Here is a 13,096-nt window from a genome sequence, read left to right as displayed (position 1 = left end):
ACAAGAAGGGGAACACAACATATAAGATGGATGAAGAGCATCAAAGAGATGACAAGATTGTCATTGTCCCCAACCACATTTCTCTTCCATTTTCTCTGTCATGCAAAACATATAAATCCAAAAGAGACATAAGTAGGAAGTAGGACCGATACCTTAACAGACATCACACATTTACCTCTTTCTTTTTCCGTTCTTCTTCCTTCCGTTTCTTCTCCTCTCTTATTTGAGCCAACCGCTGTTTTTTACGTTCTAGCTCTGCTTTTAAGTCACTCTTGTCTGACATGATGATTCACTGGTTAGGAAGTAAAAACAGAAGATGCCAGTGTTGGGAACCAAGAAAAAAGAAATAAAATAAATTTCTTTTACCTCCTTTGAAATACTGATTGATTGATGGGCATCTAGAGGGGGGAAAGAGTTCTGATGTGATTGGAAGCATCCCTTGATAATAGGGATGAGTGAGAGGGGCAGTGAATAAATTTGATATATATATATATAAATAAATAAATAATAGCCTGGTGTCACTGGAAAATGGTAAGCAAAGGTACAACGGAGTAAACGCATTAACTGAACAGCATGCTGATTTTAAAAAGACAATTTGATATTGCAAAACTAAATACAATATGCTTTAATAGCTATGATAGGGGTGTACAACTTTTTCTAGATCAAGGATTAACATGGCTTGGCCAGTGATTTGCAAGAGGTTTGCAAGAACATCCTCTAGAAACTTAGGAGACTGAATTGCAGTCCTTGGCCTCTCAAAAACTGCTCAGCCCTACCTTACAAATACAATTTGCTTACCTTCTATTTAATCCAGGGTTCTCAAAAGTGGTCAATATCGACTCCCAAATATTTTCATATAGAAATGTTTGGGGGTCGCTGAACAATTGGAAACTTCATGAAGGGGCCAATGAGCTGAAGAACTGGGCAACTCATAATTTAATCTCTTGATTCTAGCATCAGCTGTTGCTTTCCAATGAGCCATGTGTACAATTTCTAAACTTAGAATTGCAAAATTCATAGAAGGGTACAATCCAAAGAATAATCAATTTCCAATCTGCATATTAATCTTGGAAGTGCAATTTAGATTGGCATGAATATAAATGTGGATGAAACATTCCTCAGCCATCTATTACAAAGAACTAATTGAAGCTAGCTTTGGAAATACACAGTCCCTCTCAATCCTCATTACCTTCCTTTGATTGATTGATTATGTGCCATCAAGTCAATGTCAACTCATGTTTGTTGTTTATTTGTTTAGTCGCTTCCGACTCTTCGTGACTTCATGGACCAGCCCACGCCAGAGCTTCCTGTCGGTCGTCAACACCCCCAGCTCCCCCAGGGACGAGTCCGTCACCTCTAGAATATCATCCATCCATCTTGCCCTTGGTCGGCCCCTCTTCCTTTTACCTTCCACTCTCCCTAGCATCAGCATCTTCTCCAGGGTGTCCTGTCTTCTCATTATGTGGCCAAAGTATTTCAGTTTTGCCTTTAATATCATTCCCTCAAGTGAGCTTTGTTGTTTATTCGTTTAGTCGCTTCCGACTCTTCGTGACTTCATGGACCAGCCCACGCCAGAGCTTCCTGTCGGTCGTCAACATCCCCAGCTCCCCCAGGGACGAGTCCGTCACCTCTAGAATATCATCCATCCATCTTGCCCTTGGTCAGCCCCTCTTCCTTTTGCCTTCCACTCTCCCTAGCATCAGCATCTTCTCCAGGGTGTCCTGTCTTCTCATTATGTGGCCAAAGTATTTCATTTTTGCCTTTAATATCATTCCCTCAAGTGAGCAGTCTGGCTTTATTTCCTGGAGGATGGACTGGTTTGATCTTCTTGCAGTCCAAGGCACTCTCGGAATTTTCCTCCAACACCACAGTTCAAAAGCATCGATCTTCCTTCGCTCAGCCTTCCTTATGGTCCAGCTCTCGCAGCCATATGTTACTACAGGGAACACCATTGCTTTAACTATGCGGGCCTTTGTTGTCAGTGTGATGTCTCTGCTCTTAACTATTTTATCGAGATTTGTCATTGCTCTTCTCCCAAGGATTAAGCGTCTTCTGATTTCCTGACTGCAGTCAGCATCTGCAGTAATCTTTGCACCTAGGAATACAAAGTCTTTCACTGCTTCTACATTTTCTCCCTCTATTTGCCAGTTATCAATCAAGCTGGTTGCCATAATCTTGGTTTTTTTGAGGTTTAGCTGCAAGCCAGCTTTTGCACTTTCTTCTTTCACCTTCATCATAAGGCTCCTCAGTTCCTCTTCACTTTCAGCCATCAAAGTGGTATCATCTGCATATCTGAGATTGTTAATGTTTCTTCCAGAGATTTTAACTCCAGCCTTGGATTCCTCAAGACCAGCTTGTCGCATGATGTGTTCTGCATACAAGTTGAATAGGTAGGGTGAGAGTATACAGCCCTGCCGTACTCCTTTCCCAATCTTAAACCAGTCCGTTGTTCCGTGGTCTGTTCTTACTGTTGCTACTTGGTCGTTATACAGATTCTTCAGGAGGCATACAAGATGACTTGGTATCCCCATACCACTAAGAACTTGCCACAATTTGTTATGGTCCACACAGTCAAAGGCTTTAGAATAGTCAATAAAACAGAAATAGATGTTTTTCTGAAACTCCCTGGCTTTTTCCATTATCCAGCGGATATTGGCAATTTGGTCTCTAGTTCCTCTGCCTTTTCTAAACCCAGCCTGTACATCTGGCAATTCTCGCTCCATGAACTGCTGAAGTCTACCTTGCAGGATCTTGAGCATTACCTTACTGGCATGTGAAATGAGTGCCACTGTTTGATAGTTTGAACATTCTTTAGTGTTTCCCTTTTTTGGTATGGGGATATAAGTTGATTTTTTCCAATCTGATGGCCATTCTTGTGTTTTCCAAATTTGCTGGCATATAGCATGCATTACCTTGACAGCATCATCTTGCAAGATTTTGAACAGTTCAGCTGGGATGCCGTCTTCTCCTGCTGCCTTGTTATTAGCAATGCTTCTTAAGGCCCACTCAACCTCACTCTTCAGGATGTCTGGCTCTAGCTCACTGACCACACCGTCAAAGCTATCCCCGATATTGTTATCCTTCCTATACAGGTCTTCTGTATATTCTTGCCACCTTTTCTTGATCTCTTCTTCTTCTGTTAGGTCCTTGCCATCTTTGTTTTTGATCATACCCATTTTTGCCTGGAATCTACCTCCAATGTTTCTAATTTTCTGGAAGAGGTCTCTTGTCCTTCCTATTCTATTGTCTTCTTCCACTTCCACGCATTGCTTGTTTAAAAATAATTCCTTATCTCTTCTGGCTAACCTCTGGAATTTTGCATTTAATTGGGCATATCTCCCCCTATCGCTGTTGCCTTTTGCTTTCCTTCTTTCTTGGGCTACTTCTAGTGTCTCAGCAGACAGCCATTTTGCCTTCTTGGTTTTCTCTTTCTTTGGGATGTATTTTGTTGCCGCCTCCTGAATAATGCTGTGAACTTCTGTCCAGAGTTCTTCCGGGACCCTATCTACTAAGTCCAGTCCCTTAAATCTATTCTTCACCTCCACTGCATATTCCTTAGGAATATTAGTGAGCTCATATCTAGCTGATCTGTGGGTCTTCCCTAATCTCTTTAGTCTGATCCTAAATTGTGCAAGAAGAAGTTCGTGATCTGAACTACAGTCAGCTCCAGGCCTTGTTTTTACCAACTGTACAGATGTCCGCCACCTTTGGCTGCAAAGGATGTAATCAATCTGATTTCGGTGTTGTCCATCTGGTGAAGTCCATGTATAAAGCCGTCTCTTAGGTTGTTGGAAGAGAGTGTTTGTTATGCAGAGTGAATTGTCTTGGCAAAATTCTATCAGCCTATGTCCTGCTTCATTTTGTTCTCCCAGGCCATACTTACCTGTAATTCAAGATGTCATTTGACTGCCCACCTTAGCATTCCAGTCTCCTGTGATGAAAATAACATCTCTTTTAGGCGTGTTGTCCAGTAGGTGCTGCAGATCCTCATAGAACTGCTCTACTTCAGCTTCTTCAGCATTTGTGGTTGGGGCGTATATTTGGATCACTGTGATGTTAGATGGCTTGCCCTGAATTCGAATTGAGATCATTCTGTCATTTTTTGGGTTGTATCCAAGCACTGCTTTAGCCACTTTACTATTAATTATGAAGGCTACTCCATTTCTTCTGTGGTCCTCTTGTCCACAGTAGTAGATCTGGTGGTCATTTGATGTGAAGTGGCCCATTCCAGTCCATTTCAGTTCACTGACGCCCAGAATGTCTATCTTTAATCTTGACATCTCCCCAATAACCACATCCAATTTGCCCTGGCTCATAGATCTTACATTCCAGGTTCCAATGGTGTGTTGATCCTTAGAACATCGGATTCGCCGTTCACCACCAGCACCGTCGGCCGCTAGCCGTCCTTTCGGCTTTGAGCTAGCTGCGTCATCACGTCTGGGGCTAGTTGAGCTCATCCTCTGTTCCTCCCCAGTAGCATTTTGACCATCTTCCGACCTGGGGGTCTCATCTTCCGATGGTATACCGACATATCTCTAGTTGTACCGATCCATTTAGTTTTCACGGCAAGAATACTGGGGTGGGTTGCCATTACCTTCCCCAGGGATCGCATTTAGTCTGACCTCTCTGTCATGACCTTCCCATCTTGGGTGGCCCTTCACGGTTTAGCTCATGGCATCATTGAGGTGCTCAAGCTCCAGCACCACGACAAGGTAACGATCCTTTGCTGAAGGTCAACTCATAGTGACCACATAGATTTTTTCCATAACAAAATTCCCCCAACCCTTTATGCTTTAACTGTGACTATACAGCAGATCAGCATTACTTTAGCCATGAAGAATTGTGGTTCTGACTCACTTCTTTTTTTTTTCTCAACCTATGACTTGATACCCATTCCTATATGTTCTGGGTTTACGAAAGAATCCAATTAGCCTTAGTTGTGATTACTGTAATATTACAATCACAATGTCACTTAACTATTAATGGAAAAAAAAGGATTCAGGACAGGGAAGAGCTAAAGAGAATGAATACTGTAGTTTCAAGACTTGTAACAGCATTATTATTGATTTATGTCCAGCACAGCTGAACAAAGATTCCATCAGAGGCACAGACAGCTTGGGGAAAGGGCCAATTATGCTTACTTTTCAACTCTGCAGCATTGCTCAAATACACTAACAGAGCTTTGAAGCAATCAGTGCACATGCTGCCAAGGGCTATTATCTAACAAGTCCAAGAGGAATTTAGTAGAGAACTTCTAATTTCCAGAATTTTGGGAGTGTGGTCAAACACAACAGAAAAGTAATGACAAAGTACAGAAGGGTGGATTAATTCGGAGAATCTGCTTTTTCCCTCTTGTGACCAAGGGTACTTTTACACTAGGCTTTTATTATGCAATTGTCATGCCTTATTCATGAGACCCAAAGCACCTAAAAGTAAGACAAGAACCAGCAGGTGGAAGCTTCCCAGTGAGAGAGCCAAAACTAAAACAAGGAGGAATTTCCTGACTGTAAGAACAGTTAAGCAAAGGAACAGCCTGTGTCCTGAAGTTGTGAGTGCTCCATCACTGAAAGTTTTCAAGAATTAAACAACCATTTGTCCAGGATGGTCTGAGGATTCCTGCACCGGGCAGGATGTTGAACTAAAAGACCTCCAAGGTCCCTTCCAAGCCTAAGAATCTATGATTTTATTGGCTGTACAGACAATGCTATCTTCTACTTGTAACCCTCCCATATTTTGCAATTACTTTTTTCATCTTTTGACTCTCCCACAAACAAATCCACTTGTATGAGAACAAAAAAGAGGTAATCACACAAATACCACTTCCTCCTTCTCCCGTTACTACTACATACACATTTTATATTTATACCTCTCTTTCCCCTGAGGATAAACAGCCATCTGTCTAGAAATGATCTAATTCAGATTCTGCTGAACTACAACTTCCAGCAAACCCAGCCAAGATAGGATGCTGGGGGTTGTTATTCAGCAGCAGCTGGAATTCCAGAGGTTGCCTACTAACTACCCTTTGAGTTATTGCCAAGCGCTCCTGACGAGAACTCATCTCTAAATCATAGACCTCTGATTTACATGGCTTAATTAAGTTGCTAGGCTTGAACTCGACAGAAGCCTGTCAGACACTAGACACAGCAGTTTGATAAAAATATAACAACTAGATTTAAGTTATATTAAACTAAGATTATCCTCTGTCAGCATGAGGGTGCAGCTCCTCTTTTATACCAGTGGTGACTTATACCCATTGCTTTTTCTTCCCACTTTTTCCATTTTCCGAGCTACTCTCTGCCCTGCACCTCATAGACCTGAAGCTGAGCGATTATTGGTTGCTGACATAACTGATGCTGTTGCCCTGAGAACTGCTGACTCTCACTTAAATATTTATGATGCGTAACTTGTTTTAACATACAGCCTGGTTTTTTTGTACTTTGTTGATTATAGCAGGCCATCCCCATCCTGCCCTAGGACAGTTGACTCATTATTTTATGACATTTACATTGATTCTAGCAAAAGGGTTTTACTAGGATCTAGGGATTTCCTAATTTATTCATGCATCAGCAAAACTACTTAGCTTTTTATGTCTCATTTTATAATTTTTTAAATTTCCTTTCAATATGTCACTAAGTTTTTAAAATGCTGAAATTGTAATACAACTCTAAAATAAAAAGGCATTTAAGTGCACATTAAAATACTATTTTCTTTAAAACATACTACCTTTTCTGGTGCTATATTATCCCTGTCTAGGATCCAACTCCCAGCCAATGTTCTAATTTGCCCTTTAAAACATTTAAGGATATCAAAGCAAAGGTGATATTTTATTTTTATTTATTCAATTTACATAGCCACCCGTCTCAAACCAGTGACTCTGGGCAGCTAACAATAATAAACAATAATATAGTCCTTAAAAGTGTAGCATGCTTCAATACAAATCAAATATTTGATTTTACCCTTGACCAAAAAGAACATATTTAAATGAATTCTTCCTTTCCTACTTATAGGATATAACGATACCAATCATTGAATGGTGGGAAAAGTCAGCTGCAATTTTTTGTATAACTTATAGTGGAAGTGCAGTGTCTTATGTGGTATTAGGAACCAATAGTGTGGAAGAAGCCAGAAATTAGCAAGTTAGCATAACTGTTGAGCAGAAGCATAGAAGAAAGTGAGGCAAAGCTAATAGGTCTGAAACCTGGCACTTGTCCACTTTGTCTCAATTCCCATAAAGAGCCTTGTCAGTATTTTCTTCACTAGTAATAGCAGCAAGCAATATATTTATATTATAAAGAAAGCAAAGGTAGCTATATGGTCCCTAAAAACATTCAAAAAGAGGGCAATTATTTTATTAGGCCAATTCAAAGGCAACTGAAAATCATACAAGTTTTTATGTTCTGGTTCTTTCAGAAAGTAGCTTTGGAGGGAAGAGAAAAAAAGCAGAAGTATTCATGGGATGGGGTGTGTGTGAAAAAAGCAGGGTCACACTGTCAGGCAAGCTCCAACCCTTTTGTACGTGTGGCATGATGCTGCATCCATGGAGTGTGAGAGAAGCTCACACACATTTAAATTCAGCTGTAACTCTTGATTTGGGATGGCTACAGAATGCTCATAGGATTGTGAACAAGCATTAATCTTCAGTTTTTTAAAAAAAATAGCAAGTACAGCTCCTTCTTTTTCAGGGCCTCTTTTAGATGTTACATTTTAATTGTTATGCTTTCACGATATGTGGTTTTCTTACTGATTTTAGACGTTAGCCACCCACTGGCTCCTGTTTGGAAGGCATATAAATGAGGTACAATAAATAAAATGTAACAAAATCATCCTGAAGATAAGCTTGGATATGTTTTCTGACATATATACATTTATTATTCAAATTTTGTTACTGCCCATCTCCCCCAAAAGAGGGACTCTGGGCAGTTGGAGTGGCCAGAAAAGTACTGCTGACCTTTCAGCGGCCAGAAAAGTACTGCTCTATTACAGTACGCTGAAATTATAATCCGAGTATTGTAGCCAATTCTTTGGTTTCTAGGACTGCATTGCACACAGAAGAAAAACAATCAGTCCAGGGCTGTGTTGCAAAATGAATAGGGTCTTGTCTCACATAGGCTAGCTTTTTCTGAGTCTTTTTCCCCTGGGATTGGGGTAAGGGGGTTGGGTGTTTTTTTTAAGAGTTTATAATACAGTTCTTGTGTGTTCCTCATCTCAAATGGAGAGAAACTTCCATCAATTCTGGCAAGTGTGGTAGGAGGGAGCTCTGGAGGCCACATAAAGGGGATGTGAAGTCCACAAGGACCCTCACATAAAGGGGATGTGAAGTCCACAAGGACCCTTGAGGCCCCAGCATTCACACATCTCTTATAAAAGAAGACACATCGAACCTACAATAAAACATTGCAGTGCAGAGTCCTCCCTTACATGTATTATTTACTTCTCCTCAGAAATCAGCCCTGTTCTGCATGGATAGGACCATTCTGACTATTTAAATAACTCTCTCACACTTGAACAAGACTATAAAGCAACTGAAATGAAACCTCAACACTAGATTATTGCAATCTTTTTTCACTCCTATTGAACTTTTCCAATCCAACAGCTAGCTTTTTCATGTAGGTACCCGGAAGAAGATGCAAAAAATTAGCTGATTTTTCAAACAGAAGCAAAAAGTGATCAACATAAAGCAGGCTTGGAATGGGCATTCAAAGCACTTAAACAAACCTCCTCTGTAGAATTATCCAGACACTGCATTTTTTTTCCTCATTAGTAAAGTCATCTGCTTTCCTCCATATACAGAAAGTGGAAGGGCGATAATGGCACCGCCTTCCCCCCAGCAATCTGAGCACGAATGCAAAATGACACCACTTTTTATGTCCTCCACAGATAAGGCCATCCTGTCCTCATCAGCACAATTTTTTATAATTACAGTTTGAAAGGATTAGGGGCACCATTTGTGGATATCAGCCAAGTAGAAAAACAGATAATTTCACAGTGTAAATGTTCTAGTGTTTCTAAAATTTTGGATAATGTACTGTAATATTAAAAAACATTTCAACTGGTTGTTGATTTTTTTCCAAAGAACGTTTAGCGAACTGCTTCTAACATCCTTTCATTTACAGACTTTTTGATACAGTGATAGAAATCAGAGGGTGGCAATCTTTTTGCAACATGGGAGATAAATGATTGATGCTAATTTTCCCTTTCCCTAAAGTCCCCCTCCCAACTATCACTTACCTCCCACCAATCTATACCTGCAAAATATTTACAGGTAACTTGGCAACCTAACTGTACTTTGCTATGATGACCTAAATGTATTATTTTATGTCTTCCAGTGTGGAAGAATTGAATGCACTGCTTCACCACTAAATGCGTGTCTTATTAATGAAGGCCCAGAGAAAGATCCTACAAAATTTAACATTAAGGGAAAAAGTCTTTTTTCTTTGTATGCATTTCTAAAACCCTATTTTTATTGAACACAATCAAAAGAAAACAAATTATAGTGATAGGTGGTATCTGAGTAGCAGAGAGAAAGGAAAAGGCGTTAACATAAAAAGGAGAGTCAATACCAAAACAGATTACATAGATGACATGTCACATTTTGACTAAATTTGCACAAGATGCTAAACTGTAATGGGATGAGGCCCAGCATGGCTTCTGAATGCAGACTGTGGATTAAATTGGGTTTAGGAACCAGTCCTCATAACCACAACTTGAAATCATGGTTTGTAATATTTACTCATCTAAACCTCAATTCAACTTGCCATCTGCGAAGGAGAATAATCTGTGATTAATTCTCCATTCTGCTTTCTGGACAGAAAGATAGAAAACTACAATGATGCAATATGTGGCTCTCTAGCCACTCTGACTTCACTGCTCCTGCCTGTAAAAGGGTGAAGAATCACGATGAATTCTTGTTGTTTACTAAAATGTAAAAAAACTGCCTTTCCATCACCACAACTGGTGTTTCTCAGCCTTGGTCACTTGAAGATGTGTGGACTTCAACTCCCAGAATTCCCTAGCCAGCATGACTGGCTGGGGAATTCTGGGAGTTGAAGTCCACACATCTCTAAGTGGCCAAGGTTGGGAAACACTGACCACAACAGTATTTTATGGAATCCTCTTTAGTGTTTTTTTTCCTGATAAGGATTTTTGATCCTTCTGAAAAACAGAATCCTGCAAAATTGTATTTTGTATACAAATAATGCTTTGCTGGAAAAAGATCAACACTGAGATAAATTTCCTGTGCATACACCAACTTGGCCAAACCTGGGCTCAGGATTCTGAGAGTTAGAATCCCAGCCCTTCTGGAAGGGGCTAGGTTCCAGAACGCTGATTTATGCAATGTAGCAAAAAATGTGTAGACATGATACGAGGAACATATCCAACTGAGGGGTAGCACAGGATATAATTTAGAAGGTTTCAATAACCTAATACTTGCCCAGAAGGATCAAGTTTGGAACTGCCATTTTCCCCCACTCATTTTTTAAAAAATGTATCTTGTTACTTTTTTGCAGAATCATTAAGCTATTAGTATTGGACGGGATCCTAAAGATCATTTAGAACAACTCCTGCCTTGACCCAGTACCCAGTACCGCATCTCTAACAGATGGTTGTCCGACTTCTGCTTTACTGCCTTCAGCAAACGAAAGGTAATTGTGTATTGACGACGGCATCAGCTTCACTGCCAAACAGTTCTTAATCTTTCTTCTAAGGTTTAACTGAAATATAGCTGGCCAGTTCCAACCATTACTGCTAGCCTTATTCTGTAGAGCAACAGAAAAAGATCTGCTTAATCCTCAGCCATGATCGGTCTCCCCTAAATCTTCACCACAAAATATTTAAAAAAAAAAGAACCAGGCGACCTGACTAGATGACATTCCAAATCTCCCAAAGGTACTTAAAACCCCCATTATATGCTCTAAATTTAAAAAGACACCATAATGAACTTTAAAAAGAGAAACAACCATAAAGCTTAAATTCAAATAAAATGCACTATTCAAGTTAAGATATAAATGTTTTATAGGAAGCTAATTATTAACATATAACGTTTAATCTCCTAATCCTTAGGGGCTCATGTATGCAAATGATAATAAATCAATTAAAACTACAGCCTGTACCACTTACCTAGGAATAAGTACTATTGAAGTCAATGTGAATTTCTTGTTTTGCTCAATACAGTCAGCAGAAAACTATGAAAGCTGCTGAATGCTTTGTTATTTTAATAGCCATTTACATCTTAATGAATTTTTTTCCCAACTGATATTCTACCAATGTGTTGGTACTTCAATTCCCATAACTCCTACTTAAGGGACCTGTGACTATGCTCAATGGGAACTATGATAGTTGAAGTCCAGGGCAACCAGATGGCAGAAGGCCCCTTTAATCCACTTGGAGTTAAACCTATTATAAAAAACCCACCAATTTATTACAAATTATCTTCTGTGCACAAGAGGGAACACTTGGGGTCCCATCCCTGCAAGAAGTGAAGCTGATATGGGCCTGGACCAATGGAACACCTTGCCTCTGGAGACATGCCTATCACCACCCTGTTGGTCTTCTATAAGATAGAAAGGGCATTATTTTTTTAAAAGGCGATTGGAGGCCAATTGCTATGGGATATTTGGGTGACCCGGAGGTCTTATTTATCTCTTACGTGTTGTAAGCCACCAGGCACTGTCAGAGCTAGGCAATCTAGAAACACTTGCAATCAATCAATCAAGACTAGAATCCCCAAAAAATTAGCAATATTTTTTGATTACTCCATAAATCAGCCTTCTCACCTTTTCCAATTTCCCGTTTGGGTTAACCTCTTTCCTATCAGAATAAACCAAATCATCCTCTAAAGCAGTGTTTCTCAACCTTAGCAACTTTAAGATGTGCAGACTTCAACTCCCAGAATTCCCCAGCCAGCATGCTACAGAGGTTGAGAAGCACTGCTGTAAAGAGTGGTATTTCATTTCCTTCTCCCACCAAGTGCAGATTGTGACAAGTCACAACAAGATCATGGCTGAGCCTCCTCTATAGGAAGCTGGGATGCAGCATGTTTTAAAGCACCGTCACATCTGACCAAACCATCATATCCACAAATAAGACAAGCCATCTAGACCTGAACTTCTGCACCCAGCTTCACATACCAGTCCCGGGAATGCCCAAGATCACCCTCTTCTGAAAGACACTCCCACTTCAGAGAGCAGACTTTTTAATGCCAACCTTGAAAGAATACTCTTCCTCGGGGGAGGGGGGGAGGGAGAGAGGATAATAAACGCACTCTAAGCCACCATCTCCTTGCCAGCTGATGCCCTTAAAACCATCTTGGAGTCCAGACTTGCAGTCTCGAATCGCATTTAGATAACGGCGCGGTACACCTTCCCTCCCAGCCGCTATCTAGGCAGGTACGCCCCGAAAAAACGATTCAGCTGCAGCATTTTTCTCAGGGGCTTGAAGGGCAGAGAAAAGGGAGAGAGGGAGAGCAGGGCATCACCCACAGAGAGCCCAACGCAACCCGGTGGCTGGGCTGGCGTTACCTCGCGCAAGGATTATCCTAGGCTATCTCGCTGCTTTGGGCAGTCTCCGTGCGGGGCTGAGATAAGCAGGAGGCGCTCGGAGAGGCGGCCGAGGAAGGCTGCGGGCTAGGCGGTGCCAGCTGTTCCTGCTGGGAAGATGATGCTCGCCTGCCTTCTGGCTGCCACCGGCAGCGGAGATCCTGATTCCGTTGCTGCTGTGACGACCGCCTCTTCCAGAAATGTGCTGCCTCACGCCGGCCAGGCTCCGCCCCGCCGCGGCCGCTTCCCTCCCACCTCGGTCCTGGCTCAGGCGGCTCTTCCTCCTCCCCCGACCCTACGACTCCAGGGCGGAGAGGGCGAAAATAACGCAGCCTGTAGGTAGCCAAAGGCCAGTAGGGAGGGAGCCGCCAGGCCTTGGCCTATGGGCGTAAGCAGAGGTTTTTGTGGGAAGAAGAGAGCTTTGTGGCTTCTCGAAGAGTTGCAGATTCAGGGGGCTGTCCCACCTACTGCAGACAGCTTGGTTTATTCTGGAATCTCGATTCATTCGTAGTATTGACAGGCGATCCAGACGCGCCCAATCTTCCTTTTGTAGCTCTGTA

At 41.4% G+C, this 13,096-nt stretch overlaps 1 protein-coding gene across 4 annotated transcripts in view; it reads right to left on the bottom strand.

Annotated features, from left to right (window-relative positions):
* The window catches only part of DYNC1I1 (dynein cytoplasmic 1 intermediate chain 1), a 194,489-nt gene extending 181,767 nt beyond the window's left edge, over positions 1-12,722 (bottom strand). For all 4 annotated transcript variants that reach the window (XM_063303660.1, XM_063303662.1, XM_063303661.1 and 1 more), the window contains exons 1-2: positions 12,519-12,722; positions 176-292 (exon numbers count right to left, since the gene is read on the bottom strand). In XM_063303660.1, coding sequence (XP_063159730.1) covers positions 176-283 — 108 coding nt within the window. In that variant the 5' untranslated portion in view covers positions 284-292; positions 12,519-12,722. The remainder of the gene's footprint in view (positions 1-175; positions 293-12,518) is intronic.
* Between the last annotated feature and the right edge of the window lie 374 nt (positions 12,723-13,096).

The sequence above is a fragment of the Candoia aspera genome, chromosome 4 (assembly GCF_035149785.1).
Source record: "Candoia aspera isolate rCanAsp1 chromosome 4, rCanAsp1.hap2, whole genome shotgun sequence".
NCBI lineage: Eukaryota > Metazoa > Chordata > Lepidosauria > Squamata > Boidae > Candoia > Candoia aspera.
The sequence above is the reverse complement of the archived record's forward strand: the minus strand, read 5'-3'. Positions and strand labels throughout refer to the sequence as shown.